Below are 18,752 nucleotides of genomic sequence, written 5' to 3'. Positions count from 1 at the left end.
CAAGAAGACCCTGGTACGCGGACATGAGAAGACTACTGACAGGGGAGCCCCTTCCCCTGCCTCCTCTCAGGGACCTGCTTCGTCAAGGTCCCATCCTCCACGAGGATCATCCGGCTCAATTCTCTCTTACAGTCTGGCCATTGAGAGGGCTAGACTGAAGAAAAGAGGTTACTCGGAGCCGGTGATAGATACACTCCTCCGAGCTCGCAGGTTTTTCACATCCCTCACCTACATAAGGATCTGGAGAGTATTTGAAAGAACTGACTAACTGGAAGGCCACATTTGAAGGATCTTGGATGGTGGCTCTGAAATTGTAGCAGATTGTGTGTCTCAATAGGTTTGTGGTATAGAGTGCTGATCAAAGATGTGCCATACCTTTAAATGGTGTTATCTAGGAATGAAATGCTCTCCATATGATAGTCTATAGTAAATCGTAGGTTTTAGTCTTGAGGTTCTAACCACAGATGAAATGAATGCAACTCTTGTTCCCTGTATATACCCAGATCAGTCCAGACTGCTGGGTTTTGCCTGCCTTCCAGCAGATGGAGACAGAGAAACACTTGTAGAGCACCCCCTATTATCCTGGTGTGCTACCTGCATCTCCTCAGTATTACTCTGTATCCAGCAGATGCAGGTGGTGCAAAACCTGCAATCTTCACCTTTTTTTGAGGTGTTGGCAAATCTCTCATTAAAAAAAAAAAAATAGAAATTAGCAGATCAAACAAGACAGCAGGAGCGACCTCCCAGGGGGGTAGGCAAGTCCCAGTGGGGCCATCCCTCCTGGTCGTAGGGTTTCAGGAGCTGGGGTTGGTGACCCCCGCGGGGCTCCTGGACGGTAAGGCAACAGGGAGGATTACTGGAGGTCTGATCCCTCCCCCCAGTCCCAGTCTGATTGGGAAAAAAAAAGCAGCCTGTTTAGTCTTTTTTTTTTTTTTTTGGTTTGCTGCTGCGCCTCCGGCTGCATTAAAAAAAAAAAAAAAAAAAAAAAACCAACAAGGAGCAACAATCAGACAATCCCAAGATGGACAGGGCAGGTTATTTGGGTGGCTGCAGCGGCATTTACTTGCGGGAGCACTTGGTCTACCTGGGCGCATGTTTTCTCCAGCCTGTCGGGCCCCCCGCATCCTTTTCTGCCGCATCTGGCTCGATGTGTGGCCTGCGGGGAGTCTGCTTCGCAGCTCTCTCGATCTGGGCTCTGTCTATGATGCCTTCCCAGCGGGGAAGACTCCTCCAAGTGGCTGCCTAAGCCCCATGGGGCTCTCAAGCATGCAGCTAGTCAGGACAATCAGGCCGATCCTTTCCCGCTGAGCGCAAGAACGGTGGCCATTTTGGAAACATTTGCCACACATGGCAAAGAGCGTCGGGGGGAGGGGATCTCCTGCCTGATCTGTCACCGGTCCCTGGCAGTCCTGAGGACATTCAGGATCTGTCCCTGAACATTTTGGATGACTGGCCCGATCCCCTGGTGGGGGAGGGGGCAGTCCTAATGCTTTTTCCTTGGACTTTGTGCTTTTAATGCACAAAGCGTTCCTGGCTACCCAGAATCAACAGAGTGGGGTCTGTCTGCAGGAGAGACCTGAAGGGCCCCCGAGGAAGGTTCCCAGGGGTTGCTCAGTGTCAAGATTTGGGGCTCTTCCCTTCCCGGGGACGGGGCTCCCATCCCAGCTGCTGTGGGCACTGGTCCTTCAGATGCGCTATCAGGCCCTCCGACCCTCCCGGGGGTAGACCCAGATGAAGACCTGGGCAAGGCGGCGCCGTTGGAGGGCGATGATCCTAAGGCATTTCGCCTGTTTCATCGGGAGGAGTTGGACCTGCTCATTCCATGGGTCTTGGCAGAACTCGGCGAGGATCTTCCTCAAGAAGGTCCTTCCCCTGGATTCGGTGGATCCAGTCCTGGCGGGTTACGAGGCCCATCCAAGACCTTTCATCTTCATCCCATAATGACCAGGAAGTGGGATGTTCCAGAGGCAGGCCTCAGAGTTGGAAGGGCGATGGACAAGCTGTAACCATTGCCCGAAGAGGTCTTGGAGATCCTGAGGTTTCCCAAGGTGGACGCCTCCGTGTCTGCGGTCACGAAGAGGACCACGATCCCAGTGGCTGGAGCGGCGGCCCTTAAAGACCTCCAAGATAGGAAACTTGCGGTTCTTCTAAAAAGAAGTTTTGAAGTTTTGGCTCTGGGTATCCGCGCAGCCGTTTACAGTAGTTTTATGCTCCGGACGAGCCTCAGCTGGGTCCAGCAGTTGTTGACTTCCCAGGATCTCCCGCCTCAGGAATCAGCTTAGGCGGAGCGCTTGGAGGTTGCGGTAGCATATGGGGCAGATGCCTTATATGACCTCCTCCATACTTCCTCCAGAACCATGGTGTCAGCAGTCTCAGCCAGGAGGCTCCTGTGGCTACGCAACTGGTCGGCCGATGTCTCCTCCAAGGCCCAGTTCAGTGCTTTACCCTTTAAGGGGAGGTATCTCTTTGCTGAAGACTTGCAGCAGTTGATCAAGACGTTGGGGGAGAACAGGGTTCACAGGCTTCCGGAGGACAAGCCTAAACCTTCGAGAGGCTTCTCCCAGGCCTGCTCCCGTTTTCGGGTGCAGCGGAGGCTCTAGCAGAGAGGGCGCCGGTTTCGGCTTAGAGACAGTAGGTCTCTGAGTAGGGTAGGTCGCAATCCTGGTCTCATTCCTTTCGTGGCCGGAGACCCGCTCGCGATGGTGCCAGTTTTGCGCTGCTCGGAGCCAAGTCCACTCAATGAGATGCAGTTGGCCCATTCCTTGGTTCCCTGGGTGGGAGGACGGCTGTCTGATTTCTACGAGGAATGGGTCAAGATAACCTCCAACCAGTGGGTTCTAAATATCATAAAGCGCGGCTACACGTTGGAATTTGCTCGTCCTCTCCAAGATCTCTTTCTAGTCTCCCCTTGCAGATCCCGCATGAAAGCACACAGGTTTCGACAGACCCTCAACCGGTTGATCTGTCTGGGGGCGGAGTGGGCAGGGGGCCGCTACTCCATCTATTTCATCGTCCCAAAAAAGGAGGGGTCCTTCCGGCTGATCTTAGATCTGAAAAAGGTGAACAGAGCCCTCAAGATTCCACATTTCCGGATGGAGACCCTGCGTTCCGTCATTGCGACGGTACGCACCGGTGAGTTCTCGGCTTCCTTGGACTTGACGGAAGCGCATTTACACATAGCCATTCGCAGGGATCACCAGACGTTCCTTCGGTTCAAAATCCTCGGCAGACATTTTCAATTTTGTGCCCTGCCGTTCGCTCTGGCGACGGCGCCTCGCACATTCAACAGGGTAATGGTGGTCGTGGCCGCAGCTCTTCGGAGGGAGGGTGTGCTGGTTCACCCGTATCTGGATGATTAGCTAATTCGAGCGAAGTCGAAAGTCGTTTGCGATGCAGCAGTCACCAGGGTCGTGAATCTCCTGGAACCCCTGGGATGGGTCATCAATCAGGCCAAGAGCAAGCTTCTCCCGTCTCAGGTACTGGACTTCTTGGGAACCAGGTTTGACACATGTGTGGGGAAAGTATTCCTTCAGGTGGAACGGATCTCCAAATTGATGCAGCAGGTCCAGCGTCTTTTGTCTCTTCCTTTCCCCAAGGCCTGGGACTATTTGCAGGTCCTCGGTTCCATGGCGTCCACCCTGGAATTAGTCCCATGGGCGTTTGCTCATATGAGACCATTACAGAGAGCGTTACTCTCCTGTTGGGATCCGAAGTCAGAAGTTTCAGGTCCCATTACCACTCACAGAGTCCGCCAGATCTAGTCTTGGCTGGTGGCTGATTCCGGAGCACTTGGTGTGGCGTAGACCTCGAGGTTCCTCAGTGGGTGCTGGTGACCATGGATGCCAGTCTCTCCGGTTGGGGAGCGGTCTGCCAGTCATGGGCAGTCCAAGAGCAATGGTCCTCGGAGGCGGCGAGCTGGTCCATCAATTGCCTGGAAACAACAGCAGTTCGTTTTGCGCACCATCGGTAGAAACAGTTGTAGCGCCATCGGGCTGTCCGAGTCCTGTCTGACAATGCGAAGACGGTGGCCTACATCAACCGTCAGGGCGGCACCAAGAGTCAGCCGGTGGCCGCCAAAGCGGAGCAACTCATGGACTGGAAGGAGAGACATCTCGCCCTTCTGGTGGCATCGCACATCGCGGGCACCGACAATGTGCAAGCGGATTACCTGAGTCAGCAGAGGATCGATCCCAGAGAGTGGGAACTCGCCGAAGAAGCGATGGTCCTCGTTGTTCTCAAATTGGGTTTTCCCCATCTCGATTTGATGGCAACTCAAAGGAATGCAAAGGCTCCTTGATTTTTCAGTCACAGAAGGGAACATGGAGTGGAAGGGGTCAACACCTTGGTGCTTCCGTGGCCGACCACGGTACTCCTCTATGACTTTCCTCCGGGGCCATTGGTCGGCAAGATCCTTCGCCGGATAGAGGTCCACCCAGGGAACGTAATCCTGGTAGCTCTGGAGTGGCCTCGGTGCCCGTGGTTCACGGACCTAGTCAATCTCGCGGTGGACGGTCTCCTGAGGTTAGGTCATCTTCCCGATTTACTCCGTCAGGGCCCTATATTTTTCGATCAGACGGATTGCTTTTGTCTAACTGCCTGGCTTTTGAAAGGAGGCAGTTGAGAAAGAGGGGCTTATCAGGAGGACGTGATTACTATCCTTCTACAAGCGTAAAAGCCCTCTACCTCGTTAACTTATGTTAGGGTATGGAATCATGGTGCACGGAGCAGGGCGTTCTTCCCCGTTGGTCTTCAGTGGCACAGGTTCTGGTGTTCTTACAGAAGGGCTTAAATTCCTTTAGGGTCCAAGTGGTAGCCTTGGGGTGTCTCCTAGGCAAAGTTCATGGTCTGTCTTTGGTGTCGCATCCGGATGTCATCCGCTTTCTTAGGGGGGTGAAGCATTTGAATTCTCCGGTCCGTCCTGTCTGTCTGTCCTGGAGCCTTAATTTGGTACTCAGGGTCTTGTGTGAAGCCCCTTTTGAACCTCTAAATTGGGCTACCTTAAAAGACCAAAAAATACCTGATACTTCACTTTCAATGCAAATCCAGCATAACTCTCTGCTTCAACGGCAGGGGAGGAAATTTGACAATTCACGCATATTCAGCATAGCCCTCTGCTTCAACGGCAGGGGAGGAAATTTGACAATTCACGCATATTCAGCATAGCCCTCTGCTTCAACGGCAGGGGAGGAAATTTGACAATTCACGCATATTCAGCATAGCCCTCTGCTTCAACGGCAGGGAGGAAGTTTGTCACTTCACGCATATCCAGCATAGTCCTCTGCTTCAACGGCAGGGGAGCAAGACTGATACTTCACTTTCAATACATAGCCAGCATGGCTCTCTGCTTCAAGGAATGAAGCAGAATGAAGAAAGGTTGATCTATATTCAGGCAACAGTCAACAAGGACTGAATTACATAGTCTGAATAAACAGATAAGCATGGGTGTAGCTTGCTTATTGCGGTGGTTAATACCCCTAACTAAATTAAGCTATTTCACTTAGATGCAGTTCCAACACTGCTCTCTACATTAATGGTGGGGGTGGAAGGGAAATAGAATAAAAAAAGATTATTAAGAGCCAAGAGAAACAGATAAGTATGTGAGAGAAAAAAAAAGTGCGAAAGCTTGCTGGGCAGACTGGATGGGCCGTTTGGTCTTCTTCTGCCGTCATTTCTATGTTTCTATGACCTCACACTGAAGACTGTTTCTGGTGGCTATTTGCTCACTCGCAGGGTGTCCGAGCTTCAAGCCCTTTCTTGCAAGGAGCCTTTTTTGCGTATTTCTGTTTCTGGGATCTCTCCATCCTTTTTACCAAAGGTGGTCTCATCTTTCCATTTGAATCAGTCTGTAGAACTTCCTGTGTTTTCTCACATTGATTCAGAAGCGCCATACGCTAGGGAGTTGAAGCGTTTGGATATCCAAAGGGTTCTCTTGCGCTATCTGGAAGTCACAAATTCTTTGCTGTTTCAGATCATTTGTTCATCTTGTGGCATGGCGCAAGAAAGGGGCAACACACGTCCAAGGCGAGTATTGCCCGATGGTTGAAAGAGGCTGTTGCGTCTGCTTACCCTATCCCTGAGGGGTTGAAGACACACTCGCGTTCTCAGGCCGCTTCATGGGCTGAGTGTCAGTTGGTTTCGCCGCAGGAACTCTGTAGGGCGGCCACCTGGAAGACGTTACGCACTTTTGCTTGTCACTACCGTTTGGACGTCCAGGCTCTGGACGTCAACAGCTTTGGCAGCGGTAGTGTTCGAGTGGGACTCTCAACGTCCCACCCTGGGTAGGGAAGCTTTGGTACATCCCAGCAGTCTGGACTGATCCGGGTATGTACAGGGAAAGGAAAATTGGTTCTTACCTGCTAATTTTTGTTCCTGTAGTACCACGGATCAGTCCAGATGTCCTCCCTTTACAGGGGTTTTTCACTTAGTTTTTGCTTGAGAGTCCGCTCTGTTGATTGTTTATTGCTGAAGAAATCAGAAGAAGATTACAGGTTTCTCTTATTCTACATTTGGCTTTCTCGTTAGCCAGTTTTGTGCTTATTTCCACAATTACCTTACTTGTCTTTTGCTTGATCTACAATGTTGATAATTTTTTCTGCTTTGAGATTGTTTATGCTGAGGAGATGCAGGTAGCACAGCAGGATAATAGGGGGTATTCTACAAGTTTTTCTGTCTCCATCTGCTGGAAGGAAGGCAAAACCCAGCAGTCTGGACTGATCCATGATACTACAGGAACAAAAATTAGCAGGTAAGAACCAATTTTCCTTTCTGTAACGTGCTGTATATTCCTCTTCAAGTTTTTCCACATAAATATTAGTCACATCTGGGGCCACTGCAGATCCCATCGCAACTCTATAAATCCGATGAAAGAATTTACTATAGACTATCACAGGGAGTTCATCTCATTACTATATGTATGCATTATAATGGTATGATGGCCTTGCCTTTGAAATTTTATCTCCAGTAATTGATTACATCACAGCAGAGTGATTCAACATTTATATTACAATTTTTCACCCTTAGAAGTTAATTTTATTTAGTCCTGCCGTTTAGAAACACAAGGAGAGATACTTTCATGATTTTGTGTTTTCTGTTTGTATGTATAAAATTGACACACACGCTCGTAAGTACCCTCTGTGCACAGTGAGCGAGTTTTCAGAAGAGCTTACTGTCACTGCTGTGCACAAGAAAAGGACATTTCAAAGGAATTTTATAAATAGAATTCATGCTTAAAATTCATAATTGAACATGTGTGCATGCTTTTACCCTTGCTAATTACGTGGCAGATATTTAAATCTAACTTTCCTAGCGTGTAGCCAGATGTGCATGTATCGTACATGCTGAGTTATGTAGACAGTTGAAAATCACATTCATAAAGTATTAAACAAGGCAAATTAGATGAAATAGCAGTTGGCTAGAACGGACTCATTTTTTCATTTTCTCTTTTCACCACCTCTTTTGTAGGAATGTCGTCTGAACAGACCTTCTAATGCCAGCCAGTTCCAATCTCGGATAGAAAAAGCCCTCTCTAGCAGTCCGTGCATAAGCAGAGACAAGTTCAGCAAGACGCCTCATTTTATTGTCTCTCACTATGCTGGGAGAGTGAGCTACCAGCTAGAAGACATGGTGGAAAAAAACAAGGTGTGTGCAAACAGGATCATGTTGGAAGGTTGAGACCGAAGGAGAAATGCTTAGATGGATGTTACTTTAAAGTGGCCCTTTTTTTTTAGTAAGCCAGAGCAATAGATTGCAGAGGTCAGAGTGATGAGTCTGTTTCTTCAGGAGCTGCGTCATCCCATGTGATACAGGACAGAGTGGGCTGTAGGCTAAGTGGCATCCTGTGTGGGGGTGGGGCTCCACTCCACTCCACTCCAAAGTACCAGACCAGGTGCAGAACTAGAATAGGGAAGAGGGCCCCCCCTCCGAAAATCAGTGAGCTCATTGGGTGCAGGGCAAACCTAGTGTGATGGAAAATATTTAATGTCAGCTCAGGAAAAATATGGCATGTGCTTATTGTGCAATCCCAAATATATTTGAAAAAAACAAAGAATAGGAGATCTTTTAAACTGGTTGGAGGGGCACTTCAAAACAAACAATTGAAAAGGCCAGTTAAACGGGAGTGCTCAGCGTGAGGGTAACGCACAAAAAATGTAACATTATGCTCATGGTAGGACAAAATAACATTTAAGTTATGGGATATTTTTTCTCTTTGGCTTTTTTTCTGAGTGTGCTATGCACCATGCTTCCCTCCTCCAATCAGCTGGGCCTATCAGGAAATTGCTGGGGGAATATGTGGTCCCAGAACAATCCTGCAAGGGATTGGAGTAGCGGCAGGGAGAAAATTTGATCCCTTGGCACATGTTGTGCCTTGGTTTTTTCATTTAAACACCGTTCTTTTTCCGAGGGCATGCATATTAGTGTATTACGTTTGCAGGAATGACTTTGAGTTGGCTACGGCAGAGGGACCTAGATATTAGAGCAGACTTACAGTGGTAAAATAAAGTTACCTGTTTGTACCCGGATCAGTCCAGACTGTGGTTGAGCCTCCTGTCCAGCAGATGGAGACAGACCAAAACTGAAAGGGTATCCTATATCAGGACAGAGCCTACACTGCATCCCTTCAGAATTTGTCTGTCTCCAGCAGATGCAGGCAGCTGAACCTGTGGTTCCCCCCTTCTTAATTTCTTCTCCCTGTGGGGATTTTGTTCTCTTTATTTGTCAGGATCAAGCAAGTATTAGTTCTTATTGATAATTTAAAAAAAAAAAAAAAAAGTTTGAAAGTTCCCTGTACGTACCTGGATCAGTCCAGACAGTGGGTTGAGCCTCCTGTCCAGCAGAGGGAGACAGAGAAAAAACTGAAAAGGTATCCTATATCAGGACAGTGCTCACCCTGCGTCCCTTCGGTATTTCTCTGTCTCCCAGCAGAGGCAGGCAGTTGAACCCTGCGGTTCCCTAGCTTTCTCTGTTTTCCACACTGTGGTGATTTCTTTCTTTCTCCTTCTGATTGTGTCCAGGATCAAGCAAGTATTGATTAATTTCTATATGTAAAAAAAAAAAAGAATTTGAAGGAAATCAAATGTCTATGTGAGACAGCTCTGTCTCACAGCTCTTACAGGATCCCAGGGGGGATTTTCCCCTTGAGTACTCAGCCTGGGACCCCTCTTCCCGGTGACCACTTGCCTGGCTTAAAGGTGTGATATTGGTGTCCAGTCACTCCCCCTTTTCGCGCCTGCCTCAGGTCTTTTAGCAGAGAGGCTCCCATTCCTCTGCTCGTTTCTTTGAAAAAAAAAAAAAAAGACCATCGGAGGCACAGCTTACCCACGCTTTTCATTGCAGGCTCCAGCAAGGTAAGCAGCCGGGGAAGTGATTACTGGTGGTCCAGTCCCTCTCTTCACCCATGTGTATCTAAGCACTGTGTAAAAAAAACCAAACAATTTTTCTATTTTGATCAGCTGCAATCCAGGACCCCTGCCCACCTGAAACACCGCGTTTTTGGCCGATTTCGTGTTTTGTGAGCTGTTTTTTTCCCCCCACCATGCCACAGCTATCCTGGTGTATAGCATGTGAGGAATCGGCCGCACGGTTTTCTAGGACTGGGATTTGCTCGAGGTGCCTTCCAAGGGGGGTGGGCAGTTCTTTTTCAGGGTCTGCAGCAACAGTCAAGCCTCGTGGGCCTCAAAAATTTCAGGCTCCGCAGGACCTCAGAACTGGTCCTTTCTCCCTCAGTGCAGGGACAGCAGCCATGTTAAGCACGTCTTAAGCACATGTCATGCAGCTCAGGCAAGGGCTGCAGGGGAGGGGGAGCTTCCTCCAACATTGTATCCAGACCCTGCAACTTCTGATGAGAATGCAGCTCAGGTTTTTTTACTGGAGGACCCTGCTTTTCCAGATCAGGATGTTGATTCTGATTCCTTTTCTTTAGATTTTGTCCTCCTTATGCATAAAGCCTTTTTGGCTTCCAGGTCTCTGCAAGGAGGTGCCTTGTCAGTCAGACCTACGCAGGGTCTGCCCCCCAAGGTAGCCAAGCATGCTGATGTTCCCGAGTCTCTAAGGGTCGCAAAGTTAAAAGGCGCGGTGGTTTCAGGAGGGTCTGCCACGCCGGACGTGCAGGGCAGTGCAGGAGCCTCTCCTCCCCCTCCCGTGGGGGGGGGGGCATGGATGAGGAGCAAGGGAAACAGGCTTCTTTGGAGGGTGATGACCCTCAGGTGGTACGTCTGTTCCAGAGGGAGGAGTTGGAACCCCTCATTCCTGCAGTCCTGGCGGAGCTCGGGGTTCGATCTCCACAGTCTGTAGCAGTCTCGTGCAGCAGGCAAGCCTTAGGTGGGTTCAACAATAACTCAGCACCCAGGACCTCCCGTCTGCAGAGGCAGAACAGGCTGGAAGGCAGAAAGGCTGGAAGGTGTATGGGGCTGATGCTCTCTATGATCTCCTCAGGGTGCAAGCCAGAGCTATGGTCTCAGTGGTGTCAGCCAGGTGATTGGGCTGCAGACTCCTCTTCTACATCGCAGTTGGGCACTCTACCCTTCAAGGGTGTAAGTTACTTTTTGGCGAAGACCTGGACCAGCTTATCAAATCCTTGGGTGAAAACAAGGTTCATAAGCTACTGGAGGACTGCTCCAAGCAGTCCAGATCCTTTTTTTCCATCGCGCTCTCGTTTCTGGGGGCAGCACAGGTACAACAAGCCGCGTGGAGCTTTTCAACGAAACACCTCCACTTGGTCTCTAGCATGGTCTCAGTCCTTTTGGGGCAGACGGCCCTTCCGAGATGGTACCCATCAAGGCACTGCTGCAAAGTCCTCACAATGAGATACGGCCGGCCCATTCCTCCGTTCCAGACTTAGGTGGTCTGCTGCCCCTATTTCTTGAGGAATGAGCCAGAATTACTTTGGATCAGTGGGTCCTCGAAGTCATCGAAAGAGGCTACGCGTTAGTTTGCTCGGGATCTCTCGGACCTCTACTTGATCTCTCCCTGCGGAACTCTGAAGTGCTCAGCGGTGTGCCAGACTCTCGACAGGCTTCAAGTGCTCTGTGCCATAGTCCTGGTCCCCCTCCAGGAACAGGGATCTGGCCAGTATTCCATCTACTTCATTGTCCCCAAAAAGGACGGGTCCTTTCGACCGATCCTGGACCTCAAGAGAGTCGTCAAGGTCCTCAAGGTTCCCCATTTTCGGATGGAGACACTGAGGGCGGTCATAGCGACGGTTCATACAGGGGAGTTCCTTTCCTCTCTCGACCTGACGGAGGCCTACCTTCACATTCCGGTCTGCCAGGAACACCAGAGATTTCTTCGTCTCAACATCCTGGGATTTTCCGTTTCGAGCACTCCCATTTGGTCTCGCCACCACACCACACACATTTACCAAGATCATGGTGGTAGTGTTGGTCTTCCTCCAGTGGGAGGGAGACCTAGTCCCACCCGTACCTGGACGACTGCTCATTCGGGCAAAGTCGGAGGACCTGTGCGTGATAGCAGTTAACCTGGTCTTGTCGGTTCTCACCTCCCTCGGGTGGATAGTCAAGTTCTCAAAGAGCAACCTCAAGCTCTCTCAGGTCCTCGAATTCTTAGGAGCACACTTCGACACTCGTGTGGGCAAAGTTCTGTTACCCGAGGCCCGTGCACTCAAGCTCATGGGTCAAGTCCAACATCTATTATCTCTCACGGTCCCCACGGCCTGGGATTATCTCCAGGTTCTGGGCACTATGGCTTCAACTATAAATTTGGTTCCCTAGGCCTTTGCGCATATGCGTCCTTTGCAGAAAGCTCTGCTATCCTGTTGGAAGCTGGTCTCGGAGTAGTTTCAGACACCCTTACCACTTTCCGATGTTTCCATCGACAGCGTGCAATGGTGGCTCTCTCTCGCCCACCTGTTGAAGGGGATGCCCTTGCAGACACCTCAGTAGATTGTTGTGACAACGGATGCCAGCCTCTCCGGCTGGGGAGCGGTGTGTCAGAATCAGTCTACCCAGGGACGATGGACCCCAATCCAGTCTCAGTGGCACTTCAATCGTCTGGAAACCTGAGCGGTCCGTCTGGCTCTCAAGACTTTTCTGCCCTTGATCCATCGCAAAGCTGTGCGAGTCCTCTCCGACAATTCCACCACGGTAGCTTACATCAATCACCAGAGGGGCACCAGGAGTCGTCCGCTTGCCCTGGAAGCCAGCAAGCTGCTAACCTGGGCGGAGTGCCATCTGGAACGGCTAGCGGCCTCCCACATTGCGGGGAAGGAGAACACTCAAGCCAACTTCCTGAGTCATCAGCATGTAGACCCCGGAGAGTGGGAATAGTCCAGAGAGGCGATGGATTTGATCGTGCACAAGTGGGGGGGTCCCTCACTTTGACCTGATGACTACTCTGAGCAATGCAAAGGCCCCCAGATTCTTCAGCCACAGAAGGGAGCACTGCTCAGAGGGAGTGGATGCACTGGTCCTAATCTGGCCTCACGATGTCCTCCTTTAAGTGTTCCCACCTTGGCCTCTGGTGGGAAAGGTACTCAGAAGAATAGACCTCCACAGGGGGCAGGTTGTCCTCGTGGCGCCGGAGTGGCCTCTGAGACCGTGGTTCGCAGATCTGGTGAACTTCGCTACGGACGGTCCTCGCCGCCTCGGCCATCTGCCAAACCTGCTCTGACAGGGTCCAGTGTTCTTTGATCAGGCAGATTGCTTTTGTCTAGCGGCCTGGCTTTTGAGCAGCGGCGACTAAGGAAGAAGGGTTATAAGGAGGAGGTTATCTCCACCCTGTTGTGGGCCCGTAAGACTTCTACCTCTCTGGCTTATATTCGGGTATGGAGAGTGTTTGAGACTGTGCGCTGAGTCCGGAGTTCCGGTGCGTAAGGCTTCGGTGTCCCAGGTTCTCTCCTTCCTGCAGAATGGTCTCTCCAAAGGTTTGTCTTTCAATTCCTTGCAGGTACAGGTTTTGGCGCTCAGTTCCCTCCTTGGGTGGGTTGATGGTTACGCGTTGGTGACCCATCCATATGTCATTCGGTTCCTCAGGGGGATAAGCACTTGAACCCGCCTGCCCGGGCTACTTGACCGTCGTGGAGCCTTAACTTGGTTCTCCGCGTTCTTTGCGAGGCACCCTTCGAACCCCTTCGGCGAGCCATACTTAAGGATCTGACCCTTAAGACTGTCTTTCTTGTCTCTATTTCCTCAGCCAGGAGAGTGTCCGAGCTCCAAGCCCTGTCTTGTAGGGTGCCTTTCCTTCGCTTTTTGATTCAGGTGTTTCCCTCCAAACAGTCCCATCCTCCCCGCCAAAGGTTGGATCCTCCTTTCATGTAAATCAGTCAGTGGAGCTCTCTGCTTTTTCTCAAGAGGACATTGTGAACATGCCTGGCGTGTATCTACGGCGCCTTGATGTGAAGAGGGTCCTACTGCAATATTTGCAGGTGACGAATGATTTTCGAGTCTCTGATCTTCTCTTTGTCTTATGGAGTGGGCGAGTAAGGGGAATAAGGCTTCTAAAGCTATCGCTCGCTGACTAAAAGAGGCGATTGAGTCTGCGTATATTTGTCGAGGCTGGTTGGTTCCGGAGGGCTTAAAGCTCACTCTTTACTTTCTCAGGCTACCTCTTGGGCGGAGAGTCAGTCAGTCTCGCTGCAAGAAATCTGCAGAGCAGCTACTTGGAAATCTCTACATACCTTTGCATGTCATTATCACCTTGATGTTCAGGCGCCAGTCTTTGGCTCTTTCGGCAGACAGGTACTTCAAGCAGGACTGTCTTGGTCCCACCCTGTTTAGGTACATCCATCCCACTGTCTGGACTGATCCGGGTACGTACAGGGAAAGGAAAATTGGTTCTTACCTGCTAATTTTTGTTCCTGTAGTACCACAGATCAGTCCAGACTCCCTCCCCCCCCCCCCCCTCCCCCGAATACATCTACATTGCTACGTCCGCTCGGAGTTTTTCTTTCACAGGTTCTTTTTGGCATTCTCTACTTCCTATTTGAGCTTTAAGACACTGGAAGTTCATCCGAATTGTAAGGCACCGGAGGTATCTGCTATATATTTATTTATTTATTTAAATAATTTATATACCGGAGGTTCCTGTATAATATACATATCACCCCGGTTTACATAGAACAGTAACAATCGCTACATTTAGCGGTTTACATAGAACAGGATTAAAAAACGAAGTTTTACATTGAGCAAAAGACGTAAACAAGTTTTAACATTGAAACAAACGAAGTAAACAAGTTTTTACTTTGAAACAAACTAATAGACGTAAGCAAATAGTAAATACTATTAAACCGTTAATAAACATGCGGTTAATAAATCAATAAATAACATGGAGATATGTAAGTCCACATGAGTATATGTATGTAGACTGTATGTAGTCAGCATGAGTATGTGAATCTCTAATTGAATAAGGAAGAATAAAATAGATCTGAAAAATATCATTGTGGGAGTGAAAAGACTTTTTTCCTGTTCTTGGTTCTAGGGGAAAGCTTGTTTGAACAACCAAGTCTTAAATATATATATTGATAGCTGTGTAGGAGCATTTTTCATACATGTTTGAATTTCTTGTTTCATTTTGATAGTTACAGTTTACTTGCTTGATCTTATCCTGGCTCTCTATGCTATTTTGGCTGCTTTGATATCTATTATACTGAAGGGACACAGGGTGAGCACTGTCCTGATATAGGATACCTTTTCAGTTTTTTCTCTGTCTCCATCTGCTGGACAGAAGGCTCAACCCACTGTCTGGACTGATCTGTGGTACTATAGGAACGAAAATTAGCAGGTAAAAACCAATTTTCCTTTTTCTCTGTTTGCTTTCTCAAAGACAGCTCTGTCTCCTCGCTCTGCTTGGGGCCTAGGGAGGCTTGCCCCTTGATTCGTCAGCCTAGGCTCCTCATTTTCCCGGTGACCTTTTGGGGCGATACTGGTGGTCCAGTCACTCCCCCTTGCTGGCTTCTATACCAGAGAAGTGTCATCCCTTGGGCTTTTGGCAAGGAAGTTTATTCCCCTGTGCTTGCTGAGAATATAAAAAATAAAAAAGCTAAGCCAAGCAAATCAGCAAGAAATCTTTAAGGACAGCGGACACCTCCGGCAGCATGCAGGGTTCAGTCCCTGCATTCGCTTATTGGCAGGGCTCAGCACAGCTGATTTTTCTCTTTGTGGCGTTTTTTTCTTTCAGCTAATGCCATGTTCCAGCGTTTGTTCTGCCTGCGGGGAGCCTGCCACGCGGCTCTCCTGCAGCGGGCTCTGCTCTGGGTGCTTGCCAGGTGGGGAGGGTCCCTTCTCGGCACCTGCGAAACCAGCAACCCAGGGTCGGGCTACACGCCGCGTGGCCAGGCCGTTCCCTGCTCGGCAAACCGCAGGAACGGCGGAATTTTTGAGAGCAGTTCCTGCTGCTGAATCGGGGCTGCAGGAGGGAGGTGAGCACAATTCTCCGATTTTTCTCCCCCGGATTTGAGCCCTGCACATTTTCCGGAGGGTGTGTCTGACCTTCCCCCCCCACCCCCCGTCCCGTCCCCCCCGGAAAGTCTAAGCCTCGTTTTTCCATGAAGTTTGTGCTTCTCATGCACAAATCTTATCTTGCTAGCCTGCAGAAGGAGGAGGACCTCCCCCCCCAGGTCCCCCTCCAGCAAACAGCCAGCGGGTTTCATCTCTGCAGCCTCCTGCGGTGCCAGAGGGGCAGGGTTCCATTAGGATCAGGATGGTGCCGGGGGTCCCGCCGTCCCCGGACCCCCCACAGCCGCCGCCGGTTCCTGATCCAGATACTGATTCCCTGCTTCCAGGCCCCCCTCAAGGGGGACAACTCACGAGTGCTTCGCCTATTTCAAAGGGAGAAATGGAACCACTCATTCCCTTCATTTTGAAGGAGCTGGGAATTGAGGTGCCCCCTGAGGATACTGTTACAGCTGCTATGCCCGCTAACGTGGACCTGGTCCTGGCGGGACTTAGGGCTCCTCCACGTATGTTCCCATTCCATCCTATGCACAAGCTGATGCTTCTTCGGGAATGAGAATCTCCAGAGGTGGGACTCTGACTGGGTAGGGCAATGGACAAGCTCTATCCTCTCCCTGAGGACTGCTTGGAATTGCTTAAGATACCCAAGGTGGATTCCTCCGTCTCTGCAGTTCCCAAGCACACCACCATCCCGGTGGTGGGGGCCACGGCATTGAAGGATGTTCAGGGTTGCAAACTTGAACTTTATCTCAAGCGCACCTTTGAAGTCTTGTCCTTAGGAGTTCGGGTGACAACCTGCAGCAGTCTCATGCAGCGGGCAAGCCTCAGGTGGGTTCAGCAATTACTTAGCACCCAAGACCTCCCATCTGCAGAGGTGGAGCGGCGGACCGGCTAGAAGGCGCGATTGCGTTTGGGGCTGATGTCCTTTACAATCTTCTGCGGGTGTAAGCCAGAGCCATGGTCTTCGTGGTTTCGGCCAGGCGTCTCCTTTGGCTGAGGAATTGGGCTGCGGACTCCTCTTCTAAAGCACAGTTGGGTACTCTCCCTTTCAAGGGTCAGTTGCTTTTTGGTGAGGACCTTGAACAGCTTATTAAATCTCTAGGTGAGAACAAGATTCATAAGCTGCCGGAGGACTGCCCGAAACAGTCAAAGTCCTTCTTTTCTTCCCGCTCTCGCTTCAGAGGTCAACGTCGATATAACAGCAGAGCATGGGGTTCTTTTCAGAGAGGCAGTGCCTCCAGATCCCAATCCTGGTCTCATTCCTTTCATGAACGTCTGCCCTTCCGGGATGGTAGCCAACAACACCTGGCCACAAAGTCCGCTTCCCAATGAAATACAACTGACCCATTCCTCTGTTCCAAACTTAGGTGGACGGCTGTCCCTGTTTCTCAAGGAATGGGCCAAGATTACAACGGATCAGTGGGTCCTAGAGGTGATAGAGAAAGGCTACGCATAGAATTTGCTCGAGACCTACCAGACCTTCACATAATCTCTCCCTGCAGAAGTCTAAAGCGGCCAGCGGTCGACCAGACTCTGAGCAGGCTACTGGAACTGGGTGCCATAGTTCCAGTCCCGGTGGAGGAAGAAGGATCCGGCCAGTATTCAATCTACTTCGTCGTTCCCAAAAAGGAAGGTTCCTTCTATCCAATCCTGGATCTCAAGCAAGCCAACCGGGCCCTTAAGGTTCCCCATTTTCGAATGGAGCCCCTGAGGGCTGTGATAGAGGTGGTTTGCTCCAGCGAATTCCTGGCATCGCTCGACCTAACTGAGGCTTACTTGCACATTCTGATTCACCTCGACCATCAGAGGTATCTCCGGTTCAAGATCCGGGGTCAACATTTCCAGTTCCGGGCGCTCCCGTTCGGCCTTGCCATGGCGCCACGCACCTTTACCAAGGTCATGGTGGTGATGGCGGCTGCTCTCCGTCGGGAAGGAGTTCTGGTGCACCCTTACCTGGACGATTGACTCATCCGGGCCAAGTCGGAGTCTCTACAAGCTGGCGGTCGACAGGGTCCTAGCTTGTCTGACCTCCCTTGGGTGGATAATCAACTTTTCCAAGAGCAAGCTGCAGCCATCCTAAATCCTGGAATTCCTGGGGGCGCGATTCGACACTCAAGTCGGCAAAGTGTTCCTTCCAGACACTCGGGCGCTTAAACTCAGGGAATAAGTGTGCAATTTTCTCTCGCTTTCACTGCCCACGGCCTGGGAGTACTTTCAGGTCCTGGGGTCCATGGCCTCCACTATCAATCTGGTCCCTTGGGCTTTTGTGCATATGCATCCATTACAGAAAGCTTTGCTATCCCGCTGGAAACCGGTGTCGGAACAGTTTTGGACGCCTCTCCCGCTCGCTGAGATGCAATGGTGGCTCTCGCTTGCTCACCTTCTGAAGGGGGATACCCCTTCAGACGCCGCAGTGGATCATTGCACGACAGACGCCAGCCTCTCTGGCTGGGGAGCGGTGTTTCAAACCCAGTCTACGCAGGAATACTGGTCCCCAGCTCAATCCCACTGGCACATCAATCGGCTGGAGGCTCGAGCGATCCATCTGGCGCTCAAGGTTTTCCTTCCTCTGATCCGTCGCAAGGTGGTGCGGGTTCTCTCTGACAACTCCACCACTGTAGCCTATATCAATTGGCAGGGAGGCACCAGGAGTCACCTGGTGGATGTGGAAGCCAGCAAGCTCTTCGCCTGAGCGGAGCACCACCTGGATCGCTTATCAGCTTCTCACATTGCGGGGAAGGAGAATGTTCAAGCCGATTTCCTCAGTCGCCAGTGACTACACCCTGGTGAGTGGGAGTTGTCAGATGGAGCGATGAATCTGATAGTCCGCAGGGGGGGGGTCACCCCTCACTTGGATCTGATGGCCACAATGAACAATGCGAAAGCTTCCAGGTTCTTATTTTATTTATTTATTTATTTATTTATTTAACAGCTTTTCTATACCGACATTAAAATACACATCATATCTGTTTACATAATAACAAAAGATGGAAAATACAATTAACAGGAGATGGGGGTGGACAACCGAAAGGCAAAGATAGGAGGCTCGATAAAAGCGAGCCTGACAAACTAAAGTAAATGAGAGAAACGGGATAGATGGAAACATCATTAACAAATATCGGAATTTACAAGATTTACAGGATTACTCAATTTACAAATTTACATATGGATCTGAGAGGATTACTTGAATTACGGTTGAGTTACAACCGCACATAGGGTTAAACAGGGTTACAACCATACATAGGGTTAATCAGGATTACAAGTTTTACTAGATTAGGTAGGCTAGAAGTGGAGGGGGCAGGACGACGGGGTCAGGAGTGTTAATCCGGGAAGGCCTGGTGAAAAAGC

At 50.2% G+C, this 18,752-nt stretch overlaps 1 protein-coding gene across 3 annotated transcripts in view; it reads left to right on the top strand.

Moving 5' to 3' along the window:
• Positions 1-18,752, top strand: part of MYO19 (myosin XIX) — a 152,479-nt gene that overhangs the window by 83,436 nt on the left and 50,291 nt on the right. For all 3 annotated transcript variants that reach the window (XR_003858125.1, XM_029611651.1, XM_029611652.1), the window contains one exon: positions 7,462-7,638. Coding sequence is in view for 2 of the 3 variants with exons in the window: in XM_029611651.1 (XP_029467511.1) it covers positions 7,462-7,638 (177 nt within the window). In the remaining variant the exon portion in view is untranslated. The remainder of the gene's footprint in view (positions 1-7,461; positions 7,639-18,752) is intronic.

This window comes from Rhinatrema bivittatum, chromosome 8, assembly GCF_901001135.1.
Source record: "Rhinatrema bivittatum chromosome 8, aRhiBiv1.1, whole genome shotgun sequence".
In the NCBI taxonomy this organism is placed as follows: domain Eukaryota; kingdom Metazoa; phylum Chordata; class Amphibia; order Gymnophiona; family Rhinatrematidae; genus Rhinatrema; species Rhinatrema bivittatum.
This window is presented reverse-complemented; position numbering and strand designations above follow the sequence as displayed.